Source organism: Lactuca saligna, chromosome 7, assembly GCF_052625555.1.
Source record: "Lactuca saligna cultivar CGN05327 chromosome 7, ASM5262555v1, whole genome shotgun sequence".
In the NCBI taxonomy this organism is placed as follows: Eukaryota; Viridiplantae; Streptophyta; class Magnoliopsida; order Asterales; family Asteraceae; genus Lactuca; species Lactuca saligna.
Window position 1 is genome coordinate 26,585,289 of NC_136423.1, and position 12,823 is coordinate 26,598,111.

The 12,823-nt window shown below is 36.3% G+C and overlaps 1 protein-coding gene across 1 annotated transcript; it reads left to right on the top strand.

Annotated features, from left to right (window-relative positions):
• The first annotated feature begins 7,211 nt into the window (after positions 1–7,211).
• Positions 7,212–9,555, top strand: LOC145006761 (protein NRT1/ PTR FAMILY 4.5-like). Its single transcript, XM_078965816.1, has 6 exons — positions 7,212–7,220; positions 7,311–7,407; positions 7,484–7,701; positions 7,800–8,243; positions 8,335–8,462; positions 8,555–9,555. Exons 1-6 carry the CDS (start codon positions 7,212–7,214, stop codon positions 9,441–9,443), a joined length of 1,785 nt encoding a protein of 594 aa, XP_078821942.1. The 3' UTR covers positions 9,444–9,555.
• The last annotated feature ends 3,268 nt before the right edge of the window (positions 9,556–12,823 follow it).

Consider the following 12,823-nt stretch of genomic DNA (forward strand, 5'->3'; position numbering starts at 1 on the left):
CCGTGTTGGGTCGATTTCGCAGGCCATCACACCGTGTTAGAAGAACTCCATGGCATGTTTGATGAACAAAATGACAATTTTGTTTTTTCCTCCTGGTTCAAGTTCACATTAATATCAATTCAATAGAAAACTAAACCTACGCTTTAATACCACTGATGAGTTTGTGCATAATAAACAATCCTATCTGTGCATGAAACCCTAAGTTTTCTCTAATTAAACATACCATGTGAACAATAATGTGTATCTCCTAGAACACTAGTATGTTGTAATGCCATTTTCCAAATGACATTCCTAATGCGGGATTGTCGCTTGAGGATAGGTTATCATAAGGCTTAAGGCCTTTGGAAAAGAGAAATCTAGACCCATTTAGGTAAGGATAATGTTATCGTGGAGATTCGAGATTTGGGTTGTGTCTTGGAGCCAAATAATATATAGGTAAAGTGGTAGTTCGAGCTCTTTATGAATTTGGGTTTTATTCGGAAGGCTTTAAGGCTTGGGTATGTTGTAGGGCTTCTCGCTACCTTTCCATGGATATAAGGTTCGTCGGGAACGAACCTCGGATGAGGAAGATATGACACTTTGATGGCAATATTGGTCCCTAATGGAGAAAAGTGGCAAGAAGAGACCGTGCATGCAAGGTGGCCAGCGTGGAAGTACGCCTAGCGTAAATTGGGGGTACGCCGAGCATAGAGGAGTAAATAGACGCGGATGCTGGAGGCGTACGCCCAACATACGTTCAGAGTCCCTAAACCCTAATTTTTAGGGTTAAGCACTATATAAAGAACATTATGACTCAAACCCTAGCCTGCTTACCAGCCCTTCAACCTCAGAAACCCTAGATGGCCTTTCATTTCCCATCATTGTGTGTTTTTGGCCTTGTGAAGATCATTATGGCGTTTAGAAGTTTGAAAGGAGAAAGAAAAAGTTGAAGAAAAAGAACTTGAGTAACTTGAGCTCAAGGATCCAAAATATTACCACTATTTGGCACTCATTTGAGGTAAAAAGCTTTCAACTTGCCTCATGAATTTTAGACCTTTTAGGTCCCAAGTATGGATTATTATGGTTCAACTTTATATCTTGGCTTAGGGTTGCCACCCTTAGTGCTCTATGAGTCCCAATAATAATAAAGTTTCGATCTTTGAGGTCCATTTGTGGTTATGCATGAGTTCTAGCCATTTCCATGGAAGTTAGTTGTCATATTTCCAGTTTGGGTCCATTTGGTGGGTTACAAGCCACCAAGTAATCGACTTTTTGAGTTAAGACATGTTAATGAACTCAAATCTGTAATTTGGACTTAAGGCCTTAAAAGATTAAGTAGTTTTCAAGAATATGGCTTAACAGGGTAGTAAGCTAGGCGTACAATCCATTTCACACAACGAACAAGCCATATAGCATGTACGCTTAGCGTATAGAGTAGTATGCCCTGCATACTCTCAGGTTTTGGGCTTTACGTCTTTTGGTCCTCGGATTGGGCGCCTTAATGGGCCATCAGAAGTTAGATATTTTGGGCTAAGAATATGTTGGGCTTCAGGGTAAGGCCCATTAGAGGGGTTACGCCCAATTTAGCCAATTGGGCCACTAGCGGGCTTGGGAAGTCTACTTAGTATTGGGCCTTTCATATTATGGTTTTGGGCCTTAGGTTGAGGTACATGTGAAGGGATTAGGCTTATCTAATTTGTATGATGATCAGTAACTCGGGGAGTCAAGAGATCAGTAGTTCAGGGATCTGCCAACTAGTAGCCAAAGGTTTATCTATGGGATTCTGCAGTCAGCTTGTGAGGTGAGTTTTCTCTAGTAGGAACGGGTCGAAGGAACCAATGTCAGCCCATTTATATATGATAGTATGTTCCGGACTAAGGTCCGATATTGGGCAATGCTCGGTGTAGGTTGTTATGTTTCTGGATTCCAATCCGATATCGGGCGGTGCCCGAAGAATGTTTGTATGCTTGATGTCTTCGTGAATCATGCATGTACTTGTTTTATATGTTTCCGGACTTCGGTCTGATTCTGGGGAAATCCCGAGGAATGTTTGTATGATTCTAGATTTCGGTCTGATGTTAGGCGAGTCTCGAGGAATGTTTATACGTATGCTTTCGAACTACGGTTCGATGTCGGGTGGTACCCGATGAAGGAATGCATGTCTACTTATAATAAAAGAGTAGTTTTTTTGCCATGTGTCACCATGTTAGATATTGTAATTAATATCATGACACCTGTCAATCCATTAACACTTGTAATTAAAATCATGACACTTGTCAATCTATTAATTCTCCATTTCAAATTTCAAAATTCAAAATTTAAATCACATTTTAATTACATTAAATTAATAATATTAGAATAAAAATAAAACAAAATTTGTACCAATTATAATAAAATAAAATTTATACAAATTATAAGATGATATATTTTACGTATTTATTTGAATCAACGCTTATAATTTTATATAAAACTAAAAAATATCTTTTAATTAATAAGTTATTTAAAATTATTAATTAATAGTTTTAAGTTTTTAGTTAGAAAGTTTAATTAATTTTCTAATCGTGGTTCTCACGGGTTATAAACTAGTATATATATATATATATATATATATATATATATATATATATATATATATATATATATATATATATATATATATATATATAGTACTGTGTATGAATCTTTATGTACTAGCATGATTATATGTTATTGTTTGTATGTGTATAGCGGGTGGGGCCGAGAGATAGGCGGGGCCTGGTAGAAACAGATCTGTATACCGAGCGGGGATCAATGCCAGGCGGGGCCTGATGCGGGACACTGTTTGATGCCGAGCGGGGCCCGAGGAAGAGGCGGGGGGCCCAGTTTATGTGATTATGTGTATGGTATGTGGTAGTTTGGGGAGACTCACTAAGCTTCATGCTTAAAGTTTTCAGTTTTGGTTACAACTACTTTCGATAGCAAGGGGAAGATCTTAGGATGATTGCAGTGCACACACCATTTATTTAGCCTGAGATATTTATACTTTGATATATTTGACAGATGTTTATGATAGTTTGAGATACATAACTTATGATTTTTATATGATGTTTGATGACTATGGTTTTCTTGATGATTTAAAATGAAAATTTTAGACTGCATTTTTGGGATGTTTCATATGTAATCAAAATTACATAATAAGGGTTACAAAACGTACATTGGATTGTTATATAGTAATAAAAATCCAAATCCTTTAGTGTTGTTGAGACTTTGAGAACAAACGTCACAATTGTCACGCCTCTAATGGCTCACACCCAACACTAGAAATTGAAGAAGATTATGGAGAGGGAGAGAAAAGGAAAATTTTCGGTTGGTACTCTTCAAGAACAAGTGGCCGAAATTCATAGGGTATCAACCCTATTTATAGTGCAATCATGAAACTCTAAATAAGCTCAAATCCAAGATTATCTTAAACTGGGTAATTATCCACTTTCCTGATTATCCATAAGATAGTATTCTAGAAACCCTAAGGCCTTAGAAACCGTCCATAGCCTATGGAGGCTTCTAGATTGCCTCTTGCTCAACTATTTAACAATTACAATTCAATCCCTACACTTTTAATTAATTCTTTTAATCCAAAAATTAATTCTAATTAATTTTTGATTAAATACTAATTAAATATTACAGTTTCTAATTAATATAGTATTCTCATATTATATTAATAAATAACTTATTTCAATTTATTAATCAAATTAATAAATCAACCTCTTTCTCCTAAATCATCATTCCCAATTGCTAGTCTTGAGGGCAACCCAAAAGGACTATGCTACAATGGATTCAAGTATATACCAATTATAGGTATGATCTTAGACACTTAATCTAACATTATGTGCCTCCTCCATAGCTGTCTGTCTCACCCCACCTGCTGCCAGAACCAAGATTCTACCACACTGGATCAACAACCCCCGACTGTCTCTAACAAATAAGGGAATTTGCCTCCTGATCCGCTCGGCCCTCCAATTATCCTTTTTTGACCCCTCTACCTAAGTCTCCTTGATCAAATCCAACAAAGGCGAAGTGACAACCATCCTCCAGCAGATCTTCATGTTTGAAGAACTCATGACTTTGTGGCTCAAAGCATCGGCCACTACATTGGCCTTCGAAGGGTGGTACAGGATCTCAGAATCATAATCATTTACCACATCTAGCCACCACCTCTGTCACATGTTATAATTCGGTTGATCCCTAAAATATCTCAAACTTTTGTGGTCAGTGTAAACAGTAAACAAAACCCCATACAGGTAGTGACTCCAAATCTTTCGGGTGAAAACCACTACCCCCAACTCTAAATCATAAGTAGGACAATTCACCTCATGAGGATTTAACTGCCTCGAACCGTAAGAAATCATGTGACCCCTCAAAATAAGAACAATTCCCAATCACGAAATCAAGGCGTCACAGTTACCACGAAATCATCCAAACCCTCAGGAATTGCAAGAATCGGGGCCTCACACAATCGCTGCCTTAGAGTCTTAAAAGCCAACTGTTGATTAGGCCCTTACCAAAAAGTCACATTCTTCTTTGTCAAGCGGGTCAAAGGCATTGCAATCTTGGAGAAATCCTAGATGGATCTCTGATGATACCTTATAAGACCTAGGAGACTCTGTATCTCAAATAGGGTCCTCAGAGTCTCCCATCGCATCACGGCCTCGATCTTGGCTGGATCGACCAAGATACCCTTTTGGTTGACGATGTGCCCTAGAAACTACAACTTTCACAACCATAACTCACATTTGGAAAACATGGCATAAAGCCTCTCCCTCCTCAGGGTCTCCAACACCTCTCACGAGTACTCATTGTGCTGCTCCTTGGTCTTAGAGTAGACTAGAATATCATCAGTGAATACTATCACAAACTAATTTAACATCGACATGTAGACTCGGTTCAAACCAATCCTGACCATTGAAAGCCACGTCAATAATACGAGTGACCTTCATCTAGTTTTGTATGCTTACCAAAAAAGAGAGAAGAATGATACGATGTGTTATTAATCTATTATATTAATATATAAAATAAGAATAAAGCTGCATTTAAGACTAATTTCAGTCAAGCTTTAAAATAGTTTTAGCTTTTAACATGTTTCATTTTAGAACTAATTTCAATCCGATTTTAAACCAATCTTTGAATTGGAAATATGATTGTTTAAGGACCGGACTACCAACCTGTCCTATCCAATTTTTTAAGGTTTAGTTTTGAGTTTAGGCAAGGACCAATTTTAGTTTTGGACTATTTTGTCATCTTCGGGTCAAACACATGAGAAAAACTATCTTATATTACTCATCAATATTACAAAAAATACCAAAAACATTTGTAACCTAGCTTAACCAAAATATTGAGGTAGTGATTAATTCTAAATATGATTTAAAAAATGAAGAACAGAACTAAACCCAACACTGAATAACAATGGAATAAGCATTGGAGTAGGTTAAGGTATAAATCTTTGTTGTTATGTGTAGCCCGATTCTATTTAGGGTTTACATTTGTACTTTGCCTATATATTACTACCGATATATAGGTAGGGTTTCAATGATATTATCATTTTCAAGCTCATGTATTATATATAATACTCGCTCCTTTTGTGTGACATATGTCACAATGACCGAAACATGTTAAATATTGTGTTTTTATTTATGTTTGATTTATTCCTAACAATTACAAATCAACAATGTTTTAAAAACTGGTTTTTTAGTTATCAATCTAATGATCGATTCCCCGTTCAACCAATTCGACGGTGGGTTCAACCACCTATCTACATCTGTAGTGGTGTGCTTAGGTCTTCAAATTGTGTACACTCCAGATAACTCAATTTTCTTTGGAAATAGACTATTTTTTTAAATGAGCTAAGTGAATTCCAACAACCCATGTCGAATAAACCGGTTCAAATGTTTTTTTATTGGTTTTATCACATCGATTGATTTTTGAAGAAACCAAAGTCGAACTTAGCATAAAACCGGTCGTTGTTGAATTGCTCTCATCCCTAGTTCTTGATCCGACAGGTTCAACAGATCGGTTCGAACCGGTTTTTAAAACACTGCAAATCACTGCCCTGAAAACAATTATGATAGAATAACACAATAACGCTTAAACCAATAAGAATAAAACAAATTGGATGTAGTAAACTATCTTATATTCAACATGGTACTGTTTTTGCGTCTTTAAACAAATGAAACATGACATGAAAGCAACTTGCCATGCTCGCTTTCATGCAGCGTCACTTAAATAACAGGCCTTAATAACTTGAATCAAGAAGAAGAATAGAATAATCTGGGTTAGTTTAAACCCAAATGTTTATCACTACTCCAAAGGGAAGCACCCTAAAATACAAACAAATGATGACCAATGTGAACAAGATTAGCGAAGCTGTTGATATCCTTTAAATGTTCTTGCCTCCTTGTTTGGAACCTCTCAGTTGCTTTCTGCAAGTCGGCCGAACTGCTTTCTTGCAATATTTAAATGCCTGAATGATTAAGGGAAAAACTGGGACGATGTGACGGCATCACATATGATCATGGAATCATTCTTGAAAGTGTTATTCGTTGGCTGTTAGTTTTGGGTTTTATATAATAACTAATAATTAATGTGGAATGAACATTAATTGATATATGCGTTCTAGTAGATAATAAAAGCTATACATTTTCACGGAATTAATTAATGAATATATTGTTGAATCTAGATGTATACATGTCATTTGGTAAAATGGAAAACCCTCGAAAATCAAAATCAAAATCAAAATCATTATTAAAAAACAGAATTTTCCTAACTAAAGATGACATGAGATTATATAAAGAAAATCTTGATTTTCAAATACTGTGCACTGAAAACAAAATAAAAATGGTAAAAATCTTGTACACTTGGATCGGAGACCTAAGTTAAAAGTTAACCTTTTGAACTTTGAAGTTTGTATGTTTTCTCACGCGTCATATCATGAATAGGTCAATTGTTTTACTCTATTTGTATTTTCATAACAAATTAATTAGTGTCTGTCAAACATTATAACATTGTTTACTGAAAAATAAAAACATGAAATAAGTTAGTTAATTACCTCGATGCCCTTGCCACTCAGATTTTTATAGAAGGAAGCATCACAACATACATATTCTATATATATACGGTCCAAAACTGTTCTTCCACCATTCTCATAACTTCTGATTCTCTCTTGTAAAAGTCTGATCAGGAACCCAAGAACCCTAGTTGTCATGGACACTGTAATTTTCAGATATACTTTCTTGTTTATATATTTTCATATTTTCAATGCATTCTAATCCGTATGTGTTCATTTACTTTAAACTTTTCAGGAAAAAGATGTGCTCATTGAAGGTAAAGTAGACTGGAAAGGAAGAACTGCTACAAAGAACAACCATGGAGGAATGCGAGCTGCGTTTGCCATATTAGGTAAATTAAATTCTTGTATTGTAAACGTGTACGTATATATATAAAGTTGTTACTAATGCATGAAATTGTCTTCCAGCAACATTTGGGTTTGAAAACATGGCAACTTTCGCATTGGCAGTGAACTTGGTGACATATTTCAATTCGGTGATGCATTATGACATAGCCGACGCAGCAAACCACCTTACCAACTACATGGGAACTGGTTATATTCTTTCCATCCTCATGGCTGTTTTTGCTGATGCTTATATTGGTCGATTCAGAACTGTTCTTATCGCAGCATTTGTAGAATTTCTGGTAATGAAGCATGCATACAATACACAATCATAGAAAATCAAAGACATACGAGAAACATTTCATGTACTGATGAATTAGTTTTCTTGATCAATGATTAGGGACTTGCACTCCTGACTTTACAAGCTCACTATCCAAAATTTCAACCACCCCTTTGCAACATCTTTCTCCCAACGTCAAACTGTGAGAAACTTAGCGGAGGAAACGCTGTGATGCTGTTCTCTGCGATCTACCTGATGGCTGTTGGTGCTGCGGGTGTCAAAGCAGCATTGCCATCGCATGGCGCAGACCAGTTTGAAGAAAAAGACCCCAAAGAAGCTACAACGATGTCAACCTTCTTTAATTGGTTGCTTCTAGCTATTGTATTAGGGGGTTCAGTTAGCTTAACTTGCTTTGTTTGGGTTCAAGACAACAAAGGTTTTGACTATGGATTCGGGCTTTCTATGATTGCCATGTTTGTGGGTGGGATCATCTTGATTTGTGGATTACCGTGGTATCGTATATATGTTGTACAAGGAAGCAGTGCCATTACTGAAATCATACAGGTTTGTTAGGAACTTTATGAGGATTCATTGTGACTCTTATATTCGTGTGTTATTTGTATAGGATTAACCCTAAGCTTGTTTTACTTTTCAGGTTTATGTAGCAGCCATTAGAAATAGTAACCTCCAACTTCCTGAAGATCCTTCTGAACTATATGAAATCCCAATGGACAAAGAAGCTGGTCTTCATGAGGAATTCTTACCTCACAGAGATGTTTACAGGTTAAGTTTAATTTGTATCTAATTTCAATTTTGTTTTGATCGCTGGTTTTGTAGATTTTCAGCTAAATGACTTCGTGGTTTTCATTATGTAGGTGGCTAGATAAAGCAGCGATCCGATCTGACAACATAGGTTCAAGTCCATGGAAACTTTGCAGAGTTACACAAGTTGAAAATGCGAAAATCTTACTAGCAATGATTCCAGTTTTCTTGTGTAGCATTATTATGACTCTTTGCTTAGCCCAACTCCAAACGTTCTCAGTTCAACAAGGAGTCACCATGGACATCAAGCTCACAAAATCGTTTAATATGCCACCAGCATCGCTCCCAATTATTCCTGTGGCATTCCTAGTTGTTTTAATTCCAATTTATGACAAAATCATTGTACCATTACTACGCAAATTTACTGGAATCCCCACAGGCATAACTTACTTGCAAAGAGTAGGAGTGGGTCTCATCCTCTCTTCAGTATCCATGGCAATCGCAGGGATCATGGAAGTGAAACGGAAAGACATAGCTAAAGATCACAACATGCTGGATGCAATTCCTGTGCTTCAACCACTACCCATTAGTGTATTCTGGTTATCATTCCAATATTTTGTTTTTGGTATAGCTGATATGTTCACGTATGTGGGACTACTTGAGTTTTTCTACTCTCAAGCACCAAAGTCTATCAAATCCATCTCTTCTTGCTTTCTTTGGAGCTCAATGGCAATCGGGTATTTCATGAGTAGTATCATGGTGAAGATTGTTAACCACGCGACTAAAGCGGGGACAAAAAGTGGAGGCTGGTTGGCTGGGAATAACATAAATAGGAATCATTTGGAACTGTTCTACTGGCTTCTTTCTATATTGAGTTTGATCAATTTCGTAGTGTATCTATTTGTTGCAATGAGGTACAAGTATAGACCACAGAGTCTTGATGCTGAGCATGAGCATGATCATGAGGTACATCAGTTGAGGACACTAAAGCCATCAATGTAGGCGTTATGATTAATATGTGAATTCAAAGATCTCTAAACTATAGGGTTCTAATTAAGTTTGAGCTTCTTCATTTTCTTTTATTTGTTTTCTGATATTAAGTTGTATAATTTCCTTTTACGTGTAAGTTTAAAGTCATTGGGATGGTGTGTATTTATATTTAGAGTAACCTGCAAAATAGTACTTGTGGTTTGTTATTTTCTTTGATTTTCATCCTTAAAGGTATCTTTTTCTATTGAAGGTTTTATTTCAGAGTTTCATTCTGATTTGTCCCTCCACTGAAAACTGCATTTAGATCTATTAGCTTATTAAGTTCATTCACATGCCTTGCATACAAGGACGTTTTGGTCTGTTCGTTCTTCCTTCTATTTAAAGATCTTACATGGAACATAAATAACTTTTTTTCATCTTTTGATTAATTTCTTCCTTCCCTCATCTTCTTGTTTTGCTAATGTTCTTTAATCAGCTTTTACTTAACAAGGGTCACATGTGTGTGTAAGAGTTGCCCTAATTCGAACTTCATGGACATCTCAAAACCTATTCTAGCTAGAGAAAACAATTATAACTTGCCTCAAAATACCCTGTGGTTTTCATGCTCATTTATATAGATACCGTGTACAGGATATCATGATTACACTAGATACTAAGTACTAGGATCTTTTCTATACAATAAACTATTATTTGAATTAAGCTATATTATCTCTAATTAAGTACCATGCTTACATTCCAACTGAATCTTAGCCATGACAAGGTTTAGATTGTATCTTAGCCGATCTAGCATGTTGCGAGTTGTTGGGTTTGTAAATTAGATTAGAGGATATCAACCAAACATTAAGAGTACCCATTACATATTCTCTCTAACAAAATGAAAGTCCACATCTATGTACTCCGTTTTGCATGGAACATTGGATTAGCGATTAATAGGTAGCTCCTAGATTATAACATCATATATAAGACTGTGGATTGTATGAGAGGTAAAAAGCGATTCTTATTAATCTTTCACAAAGAATTACAATGGTATAAATACAATTACACTGAATGAACAAAAAGAAATAAAATCAATCTTAAATTAGGAAATGATATTATACCTTTTCGTCAATACCCCCCTTAAGCGAACTAGTACAGATGACACATGCAATATATCTCGAAATTCTTGAAATTGAGATCTTAGGAGTGGTTTAGTAAAGATGTCAGCCACCTAGAGCTTGGTAGGAACAAATTTTGTATGAAGTTTTCTAGAAGAAACTAATTCTCGAACAAAATGATAGTCCATATCAATATATTTTGCACGTTTGTGAGAAATAGAGTTTTGGCTTAGAAAGACAGTACTGAGGTTATCACATAATAAGGTAGGACGTCCCAGTGGTAAAGCATGTAAATCATGGAGAAGATGAGTGACCCAAATAAGCTCAACAGCAATGTTGGCCATAGTACGTTATTCAGATTCACAACTTGATCGAGAAACCGTTGGTTGTTTCTTAGCACTCCATGAAACAAGATTACCTCCCAAAAAAGTGAGTAACCATACATAGAACATTGAGTTTTAATACATCTATCACAATCAGCATCTAGATAGCCAATTAAGGATCCCTTAAGTACATTTGAAAAGGTAAGACCATAAGTAAGAGTACCCTTAACATAACGTAAAATACGTTTCACCATCTGAAAATGATGAATAGTTTGAGCATCTAAAAATTAGCTGGCTTGATTTACAACATATGAAAGATCAGGTCTTGTAATCGTTAAATACTGCAACGCTCCAACTAAAGAGTGGTAATGAGTGGGATCGGGATAAGAAGTGCCAGTAGAAACAAAAAATCATTCGTACTCAATGGAGTGGCCAGATGTTTTAAGTCTAATAATTTAGCACGTATGAGAATATTATGAGCATACTTGGATTGGTTTAGAAATAAACTAGTTTCAGCGTAAGAAACTTCAAGGCCCAAAAAATAGCTGAGAGAACCCATGTCTTTAATGGAGAATCCGGCATGAAGACAAGTGATAAATTTTCCAATAGAGGACTCATCATTACCGATGAGAATGATATCATCTACATAAACAAGCAAGTCTAAAATACATGAGATTTTGTGAAATACAAAAAGTGATGTATTAGATTGGCTGCACTGAAATCCTTGTTGTAGATGAAATGTGCTTAATCTTTGAAACCAAGCACGAGGTGCTTGTTTTAAGCCATATAAAGCTTTTTTAAGACAACAAACATGATTGGGAAATGTCGAATTTATAAAACCCGGAGGTTGCTCCATGTAGACAATTTCATTTAGGAACTTATTTAAGAAACATTTTTAACATCAAGTTAATGAAGACGTCATTTGCGTGTAACCGCAATAAATAAGACAATACGTACAGTGGAGGCTTTAACTACCAGACTAAACGTATGAGAAAAATCAAACCCCAATATTTGATTAAAACCTTAAGCAACAAGTCGTGCTTTTAAACGATCAACCGTTCCATCAGCTTTATACTTGGTATGAAAAACCCATTTTAAACCGGCAACATTAGAGGGTGATGGCCGTGGGACTAGATCCCAAGTTTGCTGATTAGGAATTGCTTGAATTTCATCATGCATTGCTTAAAACCACGAGGGATCTTTGGAGGCTGTTTTAAAACCGTGTGGTTCTTTAGCTAGGAAAAGGGCATGATGCAAATTAGATTTATTAAGAATGTAGATGTCTGCACAATATTTGGGATGAAAAATCCTAGCTTTGGAACGGGTTTGCATGGAATGTGTAGGTAAAATATTGGCATTGGGTATAATGACCTTAGGGATGTGGGCCTCCTCAGGTTGATGTTGAGGCATGAGTGGAGGTTCATCATCACAATGGGCTTCTTCATGATGGGCTTCCTCAAGTTGGGCCGGTAGGTCAGGAAATGGAAGCTGATGAGGCGGAGAGTCAACACAAACTGAACATGGCGAATTGGTGGGTTTTTTGAAAGTGACGAGTTGACAAGAGGAACGGAAGGCATGGATGGTAAAACTTCAGTATAGGTAGTGGTTGAAAGTTGATCAAGTGTCGAAAAGGTGCCGATGGATGAGTAAGGAAAACAAACCTCATCAAAAGTTGCATTGCGAGTGATAAATATTCGTGAAGTTGTAGGATTTATGCAACGATATCCTTTGTAACTTGTATCATAGCCAAGAAAAACACACGAAATACTTCTTGTGCAAGTTTATGATCAGGATAATCTTTCAAATAAGGATAGACTAGACACCTAAAATCCTGTAAATTACTATAGTTTGGTAGAACTCCATGAAGAAGCTCAAATGGAGATTTGTTGTTGAGGGCCCTTGATGGTAAGCAATTGATAACATAGGTGGCGAAAGCAAAGGCGTCAACCTAAAAGGATGCATGAATATGAGCAGC

Excerpts from the sequence above, each read along its gene's own strand:
- LOC145006761 (XM_078965816.1), top strand. Across the intron at positions 8,244-8,334 it reads CCATTACTGAAATCATACAG|GTTTATGTAGCAGCCATTAG; the intron begins GTTTGTTAGGAA and ends TTTACTTTTCAG. Across the intron at positions 8,463-8,554 it reads CCTCACAGAGATGTTTACAG|GTGGCTAGATAAAGCAGCGA; the intron begins GTTAAGTTTAAT and ends TTCATTATGTAG.